The 13,181-nt window shown below is 42.1% G+C and overlaps 1 protein-coding gene across 2 annotated transcripts in view; it reads left to right on the top strand.

Moving 5' to 3' along the window:
- The window catches only part of THRB (thyroid hormone receptor beta), a 34,051-nt gene extending 21,191 nt beyond the window's left edge, over window positions 1–12,860 (top strand). For both annotated transcript variants that reach the window (XM_059818639.1, XM_059818640.1), the window contains exons 3-7: window positions 749–896; window positions 2,773–2,978; window positions 6,207–6,353; window positions 10,893–11,151; window positions 12,619–12,860. In XM_059818639.1, coding sequence (XP_059674622.1) covers window positions 749–896; window positions 2,773–2,978; window positions 6,207–6,353; window positions 10,893–11,151; window positions 12,619–12,860 — 1,002 coding nt within the window. The remainder of the gene's footprint in view (window positions 1–748; window positions 897–2,772; window positions 2,979–6,206; window positions 6,354–10,892; window positions 11,152–12,618) is intronic.
- Window positions 12,861–13,181: the final 321 nt, after the last annotated feature.

Raw genomic sequence — 13,181 nt, 5'->3', positions numbered from 1 at the left:
GATAGATACATAGATAGATAGAATTTCTATATAGAGGGTTCTTTATTGGTAGAGGGTTCTTTATTGGTGATGTTTGTTTTGAATACAGAGGTCTGTGGTAAATACAAATTCAATCGTCTTATCAGAAATACAGATAATTTTAAAATTAGAGATTCATTATTTAGAATCAAACTCAAAGATTGTGTAAATTGTGTTTGCAAAATCCTTAGTCTTGCACAGATTTGGTTGGTTGGTTGGTTATTTGGCTTTGTTGTAAAGAAAGGAGTAGAAATGTTTGTTCTTAATCCTTTAGTAGCACATACACACCACCATTCTCACTATTTGCAGAAGCTGCTCTTTAATTAAAAGTATGTATATGCCTCTTAATATCTTTCAAAATTATTAGGTAATTTACAAAGGGGCTCAAAATAAACTCTCTATTTCAAATACAGAATAATTCAACACAGAAACATAAGACTCAAGAAGACATGTAGACAGTATTTGTCCCTCAAGACAGCATTAATTATGTCTTGACTTACCTAAGATGTCTATATGTTTTTAATTTTTAGGGAGGAAATGTTTTGTGAAACTCAGAAAAGAAATGCCGTACACTATAAAACTGGCTTGTTCTTTTCGTCTTTGAGAGTTTCATGGAATGAAGTATGCATCTTGTATACTTAGGTGCATTCCTACCAAACCAAAGTGGCTCCCAATTTGAAAACATTGCACAATGCTAATGCTTTCCAATGTATTTATTTATTGCACTTAGGGTTTTTTTAGAAGAACCATTCAGAAAAACCTTCATCCAACCTATTCCTGTAAATATGAAGGAAAATGTGTGATAGACAAAGTAACAAGAAATCAGTGCCAGGAATGTCGCTTCAAAAAATGTATCTTTGTTGGCATGGCAACAGATTGTAAGTATATTTTTCAGTTTTTCTTTCTCTTCTCTTCTTTATTTTTAATGTTTGTGTTTGCTTAAATTACGTTGATTGGTGAAGATTGTTAAAGTAGAGCAGAACTGCCAGCGCTTTTTTGGTTTTAATAATTTGTGCTGGGAAATTGTGCTCATTGCATCAAACCACTTTCATAGGGCTGTAATTTTTTGTTTATCCTTCACCAGGCTGCACCTTCTCCTGGCCTTACCAGGCTGAGTAACGGTAGGAATGTTCACTCTTTGGAGGAGAGGAGGGAGAAATGCATCTGGATGGACACTTTGCTTGAGAAAAAAACATCTTGTTTAGAAAATTCTGGAGGATGCGAAATTGAATGTCGTTGTATGAGTCATCCTGCAGTTGTTTGTTTTATTTTTAGCCCTGAAGAAGTTATCTACTGCAAAGAATTTGAGTCTCATTCTAAAGAACTAGAAAATATGGCTGTAAGATTAACCCTTAGGGTTCTTCTTTTCCTGCCGTTGTACAGGGATTTACACTGATAACTGCAATTAGTGCAAATGGGAGGAAGTCACATAAATCCCCCTGTGCATTAATGTTAATTGTTGCCGGCGTAATCCTCTGCAGAAGAACTGACAGGAAAAGAGGCCCAGTAAACAACAGAAAAATATTCTAACTTAGTTTTTTTCATTGTTAATGTAATGTATAATAGTGCCTTCTGTCTAGAGGGAAACAGAAGAGATGACACAATTTCATTTTAGCCAGGTAGACCTTCAGGAGAGGGGCTGGATGACCCTGGGTCACCAGCCACCCTCCAGCCCAGTCTGACGCAGCAGGCAGTGGTGAGCATCAGCCAGGCAGCAGCCTTACGGGGTGAGACGTCTCCCTGAGTCTGGTTCTGAGCAGCAGGTGCCATTACCATAAAACTGCTATGGCCTTTGTGGGCTGCACCTACATACGCGCCAAAGGAGCCATCACTGAGCACAGCAGACAGGCCAGCTATCCCCCAACTCAAGAAAGATAAAATGTGTGAACAGAAGCGTGTAAGCAGAGCTATCGTTGCTCCTGCCTCCCTGCCACCAGTTGTGGATCAGAATGGTCCTCCTCCTCTAAAGCAGGACAGTCTGTTTAAATGGCCTATTCGCGTTTGCGTGGAAGATGGGATAAAACCTTCAGTGGTGTTCAGAGATGTGCAGCCCTGGGGCCTGTGTGTCTGGCATCACTGGAAGTAGTGGGGCTCCAGGGGAATGCTGCAGAATGGCACCATTTGTAGGGCTTAAAGAAAGAGCTGAAGGCAGATTGTTTCTGATCGTGTCATGCAACAGGTAGCTGAGCCTCCTGTGAATAAGTACTCCCACTTTCTTAAATCCGCGTTACCTTCAGCTGGCTTACACAATTCAGAGCAATGAGCATGCTGATACTACTTTAAAGAAAACAAAAGTCCATCTTGCCCAGCATGGATTACTCCAGTCCATTATAGGAGCACTTTGTCTAAGGCCTCACAAAGCTTTTACATACTAGTTTTATTGATGGAATAAGCCACTGAAGGCAATGGCAGTATACAAAATGTTACCAGAAGGGTAAGTCATTCTTTGCAATCCAGGCTTCTAAGAAACCATGTGGGACATGGTTTAATGGGCGTGGTGGTGTTTTTTTGGTTGATGGTTGGACTTGATGATCTTACAGGTCTTTTCCAACCTTAGTGATTCTGTGATTCTGTGAAAATGAAGTTTGGAGGGAGAAATAGGAGAACTGTGTCAACTGTGGGTCTTACCAAAGTACTTCTTTACTGATTAGTTAAGGTGTTTGTAATCAGTTAGTACCTCAGGCATAGAACAGAGCAAAGTTCAGACAGCCTTAAGAGCTTCCTGCCATTTCTGTATGCTTTTCCCCGTGCTAGTGGTGCTGGATGACAGCAAGCGGTTGGCAAAGAGGAAGCTGATAGAAGAAAATCGAGAGAAGAGACGTCGGGAAGAGCTGCAGAAAACCATTGGGCACAAACCAGAGCCAACGGATGAGGAATGGGAGCTCATCAAAATTGTTACTGAAGCACATGTGGCCACTAATGCACAAGGAAGCCACTGGAAGCAGAAGAGGAAATTTCTGGTAAGGACTGTAGCCTTTTACACTGCTCTTGGAGCCAGGTTCCTTTCTTTCTTGTGAAGTCTCAACCCAACATTGCAACCCCAAAGAGGGTATATCTGCCAGTGTATTGACATTTATGAAAAACAGATGATTCTTATAGTTACTACTTGCTTATTCTTGCCTGAAGCTCAGTGTTTGATCAGACCATGTATTTCAAAAGATAAACAGCATGTTGCTAAGTTAAGGCTTACCCAGCTGGATACTTTTAATGTGCTATGATAAGAAAAAGTAGAAAAATTTGTTTCACTCCTGATTAACAACAGTAGCAGTCCATAATGCATACCTTATCTTTTTTTATATATTATATCTAGGCATAGTTGTCTTTATTAGGGACTAGCATACAACATACTGTAAGTGTTAAAACAATGTAAAGTTTTAGTTGAAAGCTGGTATTTTTATTAATAACTTGTGGGTTTTGCTTCCTTGTTCCAAAGTGAACACATTAATTAAAATAAATTTGGCAAAGAAAAATTAATTTCAGTGAAAGCAGGATGATACATACACTATAGCATTGGGATTGCAGACTACAAGACGACTTAAGTTTTCAGCCTATAACTAAGTATCAGAAAATAAGTGGTGATTTGTGATTCTCAGCCTTAGAAAATGATTTATTTGATTTTTCTAAATCGACTTTTAAAGGAAATAAGTGCAGAATGCAAAATACTTATACAGCAGAAAAGAGGGATTATAGACTGCGTTTCAAGACTATACAGGGGTCTTTAACAGTCTGTGTATACCAAATCAGATAGAGAATACTCACTTTTTGCAAGCTTAGGCTCCTGCTGCCTAATTCACCATGGGAATCTCAACCCACTGTTAAATTGCTAAGAGAAATTATATATTCAAACCAGCTGATCCCTTTTATAATGTTTTGTTGATTTCAGTGGCACTGTCTAAATTTCTATATGAATGGCTGCATGTTCGTAGTAGCGTGCAGTCGGGAAACCACAGCCAGTGATTGCTGGCAAGAAGCAGCAGAGCACTTTCCAGTGGTGCTGCACAGGAAGGTTTGCGGTGCTGGTTTTAACAGACTGAGAAGCAGCTGTAATAGTGTGTTTGGTTACTTAGACAGGAGTGCTGTTCTTTCAGTATCTCCTGGTTTGGGATAAAGCATGGGGAGCCTGAGGTTCAGGCTGGGAATGAGGACATGGGCAGAAAGCTGGTAGGGACTGGGCCACGTAAAATGTGGTTGTTGAGGGACTTCAGGCTCTGGAGACAAGTCGCAGCGGAGGGGGAGCCTCCAGCAAAGGGTGCCCAGAGGCAGAGCGTGAGGTGATACAACAACAGGGCTACGGGGAGAGGGGACGGATGGGGCAGAGACAGGGGTGGCAGCTGTAGTGGACAGTTCAGAAACCAGCTGTGATTTCCACAGCTGGTTCCTAGGCCAGACCAAACCACTCTCAGTGCAGCCCTTGGTGCAAGGCCTCCTGGTTCTTTGCAGTGCTCACATGCTGAAGCCCAGTGGTTTCAAGGCAGGTGTAGGGAGCTTAGAGACACCTTGCAGTGAGCACAAAAGGGACAGTCCAGGATGGCCTGCCAACCCCAGGTGGAGGGCTTTGAAAGCCCCTGCCAGAAGCTGTTGAAGAGCAAGAGGAGCTGACTGCATGCCCAGGAGCTGCGGGTCAGTCCGTAGGCAGCTGAGGCTGGTTCTTCAACAGCAGGAGCTCCTTTGAGGTCTGGACCTCTTTTCCTATTGAAATGAGTTAGGTGACAAGGGCTCTCCAGTTGCATGCCCTTCTGGAGTGTGTTAGCTTTAGCTAGCGATCCTGACTTCTTTTGGTTTTCCCAAGAAAATGCTGTGTTCTCTCTTTTTCTTCCTAACAATGTTATGTGTGGTTTTAAGCATTTGGTCTTCTTGCTTGGAAGTGATGAAGGTTGTTTATCATGAGCACACAGACAATGTGGTTTAGTTTCCCAAGATTCAGGCAGGGAGGGAGCCTAGAACTGGGATTATTTGAGTTTTTTGGTAGGAACCATCAGATAATTAAGCCCAGTCCTCTTCATTGTTCCTTTACAATTGGTGCTTGCTTTGTTAACACGTTGCTGATTTTTTTCTTGAAAGAAGTTAAGATTTGGATTCAGATTGGTGACAGAGCTGTGGAAGGATCTTTTATGATGTGTTGCTTTAAAAAATCTGCCGAGCACAAGTTTTTATTATAGACAGTACTTTCAGCACCTTCCCTGTTTAAGTGCCCTTATATAAATGTCATTAAGTCCATCAGTCTTAAAGGCCTTCTTTGGGTCTTATCCAGTTTTTGACTCTCCAATATGAATGAAATGAAACCTCTGCATGGTGGTTGGCAGGTCTTTTACAACCACACTTAGCAAATAGAACAGCTTTGATATGTCTGTTTTTAAAATACATGGTAACGTTGATGAGCTGTCATAAAATCAGGCGAACAAGTTGAAATTCAATTGAAATTGGAATAAAAAACACTCATCACAGATTCTGCTTGAAACTATTTCATTGTATATCCCTACTGAAGGGGAGAGGTTTTTTTTCTCTTTTGGAGGAGCCTTGGCCTGAAGTCATGCAGAAGGTGATTTTCAACCAAAATTTTACCCAGACGAGTTCAAATTCTAGTCACTTTATCCAGACTAGCTTTGTGTTAGCCCGTTCTTAGTCATCAGTTGTTCTAGCCTGGTTTTGGAAACAGGCCTTGGCAGTTGCCTGGAGCTCTGTGATACCAGGCAATCTGTTCTGGGGATGATTTCAGAACTTCGAGTAGGTGAAAGAGCCCAATTCTGCAAAGCTCGGAGTATCTTCTTGGGGGCAACAAGTCACCTCAGTTCCCTTCACTTTTAGAGAAACTTCAGAGTTCTCAGCACCTGTAAGAAACAAGAACATGCCTATATTTTTAAGGAAAAAATGCATAAGCTACACCCACAAAATATTCAGATACAAGCACAAGGAAGAAACTGCATGTGCACAAAAATGCAGCTGCCCACACAGGATGGGTAGCAAAAGGCCAAAGTGACCAAAGTCACCCATTTCTCTGTGCGTTCACCTCTTTCGCAAATGCCTTACGATCAAATTCACATTTTGTGGCATAATGGGCATTACTTATAAAATAAATAGTGTTATTTTTTATTTTAGCATATCTTCCATCCCAAGCAGGATTTTTTAGAGTATAAAATACTTGCTCTAAGAGAGATTTTTCCTTTAAATATCTTTCTTTATATTCTTAGCCAGAAGACATTGGACAAGCACCAATAGTTAATGCCCCAGAAGGTGGGAAAGTGGATTTAGAAGCCTTCAGCCAGTTTACAAAAATTATCACACCAGCGATTACAAGAGTGGTGGATTTTGCCAAAAAGTTGCCTATGTTTTGTGAGGTAAGAAAACTTCCTTGCTACTCCTGGCATGGAACTAAAAAATTCACTATGTTTAAAATCAGAAAAACTAAAGAGACTGAAAATAGGTGGGACTAGAATCATCTGGATTTTTATGAGTTTTATTTTTCCTGTGATCACTGAAATCCTGATTTTGTTCATCTAGAAGTCATCATGGTTCATTAGGGACTCGAAAGTGTCTTTAGAGGTGACCTTGAACAAAGCAAATGAGCAAAAAGACACTGTCTAGAAGCATCTTTGATACCTTTAATCAGATCTTCCAGCACACAGTTCCCTCTGGGCTTTCTGGCTCCTTGGCAGGTACAGTATTGTGGAGTTGGGTCTACACAGTAAAAAATTCTTCAAATTCAGAAAAGCATCCCTATCCAGGAATGGCACTTGCCTCATTGTGTTCTCTAGGAATGCTTTTCCTGAACGGGGAGGTTGTGCATAAAAGAATCTGTAAAAGTAATGGATTTTCATTCCAGGGAGATACTCACATGTCAAATATACAGTAAATAGACTCAAGCAGACTTGGTTATACATAAGAAATACAGAGGCCCTAGGCTGATCTCGTTTACACTGAGGTATCATTTTTATTGAAGGACCAGGTACAATGATGATATTTTTTTCCTAACTTAAAAAAAGTAATCAGAACTGCAGCCTGAAATAATATTTCAGTCATAATAATCTTAATAATTTTAAGTCTTGGGAGTCCCTTAGGATCCACAGCCATGGGATTTTTGGTATGGAAATATCCCCAATCCAGCCATAGAAGGATGCCTGCCAGCTTGCCCATGCTGCAGAGCAACAGTTGGCTCTGCTGGTGAAATGCCAAGTGAATGACATTCAAAATGGGAGTGACTATGGTCAATGAGTTCATCGAGCTCCCTAACTTGGGAACAGTGTTCCCTCCTAATAAGTAAACATCAGTCAGGAAGGAAGTTTAAGGCAGCCATAGCATTTTACTCTTCTGTGGCTGGCAGCTTTTCTTTAAGGTCAGTCAAGGAGAGCTATTTATGTCCTTTGGCACCTACAGAACAAAAAGAGGTAAATACCAATAGTTGGCATAGTGTAAATAGCTCTCCCTGGCTAACCTCAGCATTGGCTCCATCAGCCAAGAAAGCATGAAACAGTGGCCAAGCATGAAGATTTTAAAATACAAGGAATGTGTCCATAGATCAAGAGGCCCCCGCAGCATTCAGTGTCTGAGGGAATCTGTCTCCTCTGATTTGGCATTTGTTGGTGGGAAGTTGCAGTGACATACCAAGGTAGTCTTTTTAACTGAGAAAGCTTTGCCAGTCACACACAGACTGCAGTGCCCATCTGACGTCTCCTACCCCTCCTGGCTACCGTGGGCCCACTTGTGTCAGAGCTGGGCAGGAAGCATGGATGAAGAAGTCAAGGCGTCGTTGGGCGTGACCTCTGTAGGGTATGCAGCTCAGCTAGGACAGGCTTTGTTTACAGCTGAGCCACTGTGCAAACCTGACACCAGTGTACAGCAAGGTCTGATGGCAGAGTGAGGGACAGCTCCTTGTGAACGCAAAGGAGTAGGACAGCTGTCCTCCGAGCTGTCATATAGCTCCTGCTGTAGCATAAAGAAAATGACAAATGTTTCCTCCTTTTTGAAGGGCCACCGTCCTGTTGACTTTATTTCATTTATGTTTTTTAACCCATATCTTTTTCTTAGAAGCAACACTGTGTGGGCCGTGGGTTTGTTTATGGGAAAAACCCCTCCTTTCTGCCATAGGACCTGCAGAGCATTTAAACATTATCCCGGTTCTTAATTTCCACAGAGGCTCAGGCTGAGTGTGTAGTAAATCTCTATGAAGGCAGCGCAGGGCCTCTTACATATCCACAGATTTCCTTTGGACACATGCACAAGCCAGCAAAGCAGTGCGAGTGCCCAGCTTAGTGCATGTGCATCCGTTGGCCTGTCCCTTAAAGCAAGAATCTAATCCCAGCATGATTGAAGTATCAGAAAAACTCATTTACTTCTCAGCATTTCTGCTGTTGTTTCCTTCTTGCATTTCCTTCTGCTTAGAAAATGAAGATTGAGGAGCACTTAATCAGTCTGATGTGAGTTTAGGTGTCACAGGCATCAGTGGTTCCATGTTGGGTAAGGCTGTGTAAATACCCTTCTAGGTAGCTCAGCTCAACTCAGCTCAGCTCAGCTCAGCTGCATGGTGCTGTGTTACACGTGTGGTGGCTGCCAGTATGTCCTGCCGAGGTGAGCACCTCAGGTTCCTGCCTTTTGCTTTTTCTCCCTGCAGAGAGAGAAGGAAAGGACAACATGTGGCAGATGATCAGTCACATTTTTTGACCCCACTCCTGGAAGGTGCTCTGGTAGCAACACTCAAGTGATGAGCATAGGTAGCACTGAAACCTGTGTAGTTGGGAGCAGAACTGATGTTCAAGCTCCCTGTCTTTGATAACTGCTGCTACTGGCAGATAAGACCTGAGGCTTGGCATCTGTGAAACATGTGTCCTGTGTGTCCTTCAGAATTAGGAAAGCAGGTGAAGGATAGGCATACTCAGATCACCACTACCATAATGAAGTTTTAAGGAGGTTCAAGTAGGAAGAGAAATTCTCATTGGTTTGATGGCTCACTAATAAAACAGCTGAAGCATCACGAAATAGCTTCTCTACTGTTATCTGTCTGTTTCTTTTCCACCATTCTTCCTTCTCCTTAGCCTTTTTTTCTTCATTTGTCTTTTCTTTTCCCTTCTCTCTTCCTTTCTTTCACGTCCCTTTTTTCTCTGCAGTTACCTCTTCCAATACCTCTGTGTGGTTGCTCTCAGACATCTTTTCTTTCTTTTTTTTTTTAATTTTATTTTTATTTCTTACTCTGTTTCTTTCCCTACTTCAGTCTTAGCAGCCAAATAGTGGTATTGTCATTGGGTAGCGAGACTGCCACTGTGCCTGTGCAGCCTTCCCCACGCTGCTGCTGAGCTGAGTGTGATCTGCAGAGAAAGTGATTTGCCCTGAACAGGATGAGTCATTTTTCTTGTGCATCAAACACTTTACACCTGAAGTGGGCATTGCTGGGAAAATAGCTGCGTGACACAACTCCTTTTTCTGACTGTGGCTAGCTTTGTGCTTAAAACTCTTCTCTAACAGGGAACTGCTTTCCACTTGCATTTGGTAACTGTCTGGTATCCACTCTACATCATTTTACACCAAATCAATGTACTTGCTTTGCGAGTACACAGTTGCCACATAAACTTATAGTTGGTGAGGTTTTCTTCATTTTGAATTGCAAATCAGGTAAACATAATAACTTTATTTGAATCAGAAATGGATGGATTTTTGCCTCCTTTCAAGCCAAGTAGAAATGAGTTGCTTTTTTATATACATGACCTTTGCTGTTCATTTAGTGGCAGTCTCAAAATAGTCTTGGTGGTTTTTGCTATCATTGAATTACCTGTGAAAACATAAAGACATGCTTTACAAAACACGTTCTCCTAATGTGTAAGCATCTTGGTTATACTTTATAAATACAGAACCTACCTCCACCAATTTGGACAGCTTACCTTTTGTAATGTCGTGGAAAAGACGTGTCTAGCCACATGCTCTGAAGATCACAGCTTATGCACTAGCATAAAAGTTGGAGCTATACCATAGATTTTCTGTCTGTCCAGCAATAATGTAGGGAGTCTAGGGAGATCAGCCTTACTAGGCTAAATATAGCTTAATAAGTTCTCTGTTGTTTAAATGGGCAGTGAGAATGAAGAGTACATGCCCCACCGATTGAGGTATCTCTTCTAGATACAAAAATTTATTTCATTCCTTTTATTTTAAAAGGAATCCACTCTTACAGACCCTCCCAAATGTCTTTCTTTTCCTCTGGTCAGGTAAGAAATAAGCATGGCTGGCAGTGAGTTTAACTGGGATGGCTGAGGTCTGTACCAGCCCCAATTATAGTTTATTCTGTTATGCTAAGTAGTAAGCTGAGGGAGCTCAGGAGTAGACAAGAGAAGGGTAAACAGCTGAGAACAGTGACCACTTCAGCCGTCTCAGTTAGATCCACCCCTGATGTGAGACAAAACCAATAGTATATGTTACCGCCAACTGACACCTGACAGGTCTGCTTCATCCTTCACACTTTGTGAAATGTTCTGCAAAATGGAAAGCTACATTCTTAAGGCTTATTGGACTTAATTTTATAATGCTCCCACAAACTGAGCAGTCCCACGAGAGCAGCAATTCTGCAAGTTGGGTCACTTCATCTCAGCATCTGAACCAACTTGGTTTGCTTGAGTATCTTGCCCAGGACCACTTGCCTACAGCTGTGTCATCACTAGATTTCCTAAGGGTGTGTGGGAATGTTAATCTGCTGGCAGTTTCTGCAAGCAGGAATGCGAGTCTTGGAGGTTTGTGCGGTGCAGTCGGTGAGCAGCGTGTTTAGAGGGTAGCTGCACTATGCGAGGTAGTGTCCTGGGGTGTGAACTGCAACTTCATACTCGTGGTTTTATTGTAGTTGTAAAACCAACTCAGTTTGAAAAATGTATCTTTTTCTTTACCATTTATAATTTCTGCAGCTGCCATGTGAAGACCAGATCATCCTTCTGAAAGGCTGCTGTATGGAGATAATGTCCCTCCGAGCAGCAGTTCGCTATGACCCTGAGAGTGAGACTTTAACACTAAATGGGGAGATGGCGGTGACAAGGGGCCAGTTGAAAAATGGGGGTCTTGGCGTAGTGTCTGATGCCATTTTTGACCTGGGCATGTCTCTTTCTTCATTTAACCTGGATGACACCGAGGTTGCCCTTCTTCAGGCTGTTCTGCTTATGTCATCAGGTGAGAACAGAAATATATTGGGACCCCTACCATTTTGAAACTCTCTGTCACAAGCCTCTTTTTAAAAGAAATAGGGTGTGTTAGATCTTGTAGTGCTGACTAGTGTAATGTGGGAGAAATTTTCTCTCAAAATCCCAATGCAGCTTAGAATTAGTTTGGTGAGCGCTAGGAAAAAAATTCAGGGTATTCAGAGAGATGGGCATAAAAGTGGCTTTGGTAACACACCTTGCTCAGTTTAGTACTTAAGGAGTAGGAAGGGATGATCATCAGAAAAAAATTGGATCTGGTTCTGAGCCAATTTGCCTTGAATGAAAAACTGGTAATTTAGCAAGAGTTGTCCTTACAGTAAGTTCCCTCTTCTCCTAGGTACTGTCATGCACTGGGCAGGAAGTACAGTTCATAGACGTTTCCGTCAGTCTCGTAGTTAGACCTGCCATCTTGTTTTCCTGCTTAGCAGCACCACTGCTTGCTAACAGGCATTTGAGAGCTGTGCTGTTGCCCCACACTGGGACCATTTGCAACCAGTCTCTTGGTGGCATGATACAGAAGCAGCACCAGCCATTTTCATATGATTTCCAGAAAGTTTCTAACCTTCTCGAATTGAGTATGTTTTCAAATATGCTTCCACTTACTGTGCCAGCCTGAAGAGGAAATTCCACTCATGGGCAGTGGCAGATTTGGCAAGATTTTGTTTTAAGACCACTTTGAAGATTGGGCACTGAATAACAATACACAGACAGCAATTTACAAGCATTAACTGCGTCTGAGACAGAAAGGTTTCCACATTAATCACAACACAGCACTTGACCTTCCCAATCAAAACATTTTGATTTCTTTTTAGTTCCCTACACAGTAATACATGAATAGGAGTTTCAGAAGGCCGTTCAGAGGACCTGCTTTCCCAGAAGTGTCTCCTGAAAAGAGATGTGTGAAAGGAGCTTTCCCAGCACCCATCGGGGTGTCGGTTGAGGCAATTGGCCAGACTTTTGGCCTTTATTATTCCTTGGTGCTCTATAACAGTTTCCTTTGCAGGTCACCTGTGGATTAAAGCTTGATCAAAGCATTGGTCAGACTGTAGAGAAACAGATTGGAAAGACCTGTAATTTAGATATCTGACAAGGAAATCTTTTTGGTTCTTTATTAGTTGTTTTACAGAAAGGTATAGATAGAAGCCTTAGCTGAGATCAGGAATCTGTTGCTCTAGTCACTGTAAGGAAACTTCCCAAACAGCTATACTCTGAATGGACAAAGCAGGCAAAGGATGAAGAAAGGAGGGATTGTCTCCTTAACAGGATAGTACTGATAAGTGAGGTGTCCAGGATCAAAGAAGTTGTTTGTGGTAGAGCCAGATGTCCTTGGTCTCCTTCCTTTCTTTCCTAACAATGGAATCGTCCTACTTTTCCTGATTTATGATCAGGAATTTGTTAAATAAGTAATAACGGTAGCTCTGCTTCTTTCTATCTACAGATCGCCCAGGCCTTGTTTGCGTTGAGAGGATAGAGAAGTGTCAAGAGGGTTTCCTCCTGGCATTCGAACACTACATTAATTACAGAAAACACCATGTTGCACACTTTTGGCCAAAACTGCTGATGAAAGTGACAGACCTGCGAATGATTGGAGCCTGCCATGCCAGCCGCTTCCTGCACATGAAGGTGGAGTGCCCCACAGAACTCTTCCCTCCGTTGTTCCTGGAAGTATTTGAGGATTAGAGAGACTGGAGCCGTTCTCCGCCCCCCCCCCCCCCCCCAATCGCACTACTGGCTGTCATTTCACCCCATTGCCCGGCTCTTCTCACCTCTGTTTGTTCTTCTTCTTTTGTTCCCTTCTGTTTCTCGAGGTGGGGTTGGGTTTTTGTTTGGGTTTTTGTTTGGGATTGCTGGGGGCAGTTGCATACACATGGATGAAAACATCCCTTTAATGCGGGTACTTGTGACTATTGCAATTTGTTCTTCAGTCCTTTGATGTGAATGCTTTGACAGCTTAACAGTGAAAATACAAACAGACCAATCTCATTCACCAGCACTTGCGTG

This window comes from Gavia stellata, chromosome 6 (assembly GCF_030936135.1).
Source record: "Gavia stellata isolate bGavSte3 chromosome 6, bGavSte3.hap2, whole genome shotgun sequence".
Lineage (NCBI taxonomy): Eukaryota > Metazoa > Chordata > Aves > Gaviiformes > Gaviidae > Gavia > Gavia stellata.
Note: the sequence above shows the minus strand (reverse complement) of the source record. Positions and strands in the feature narration are given on the sequence as shown.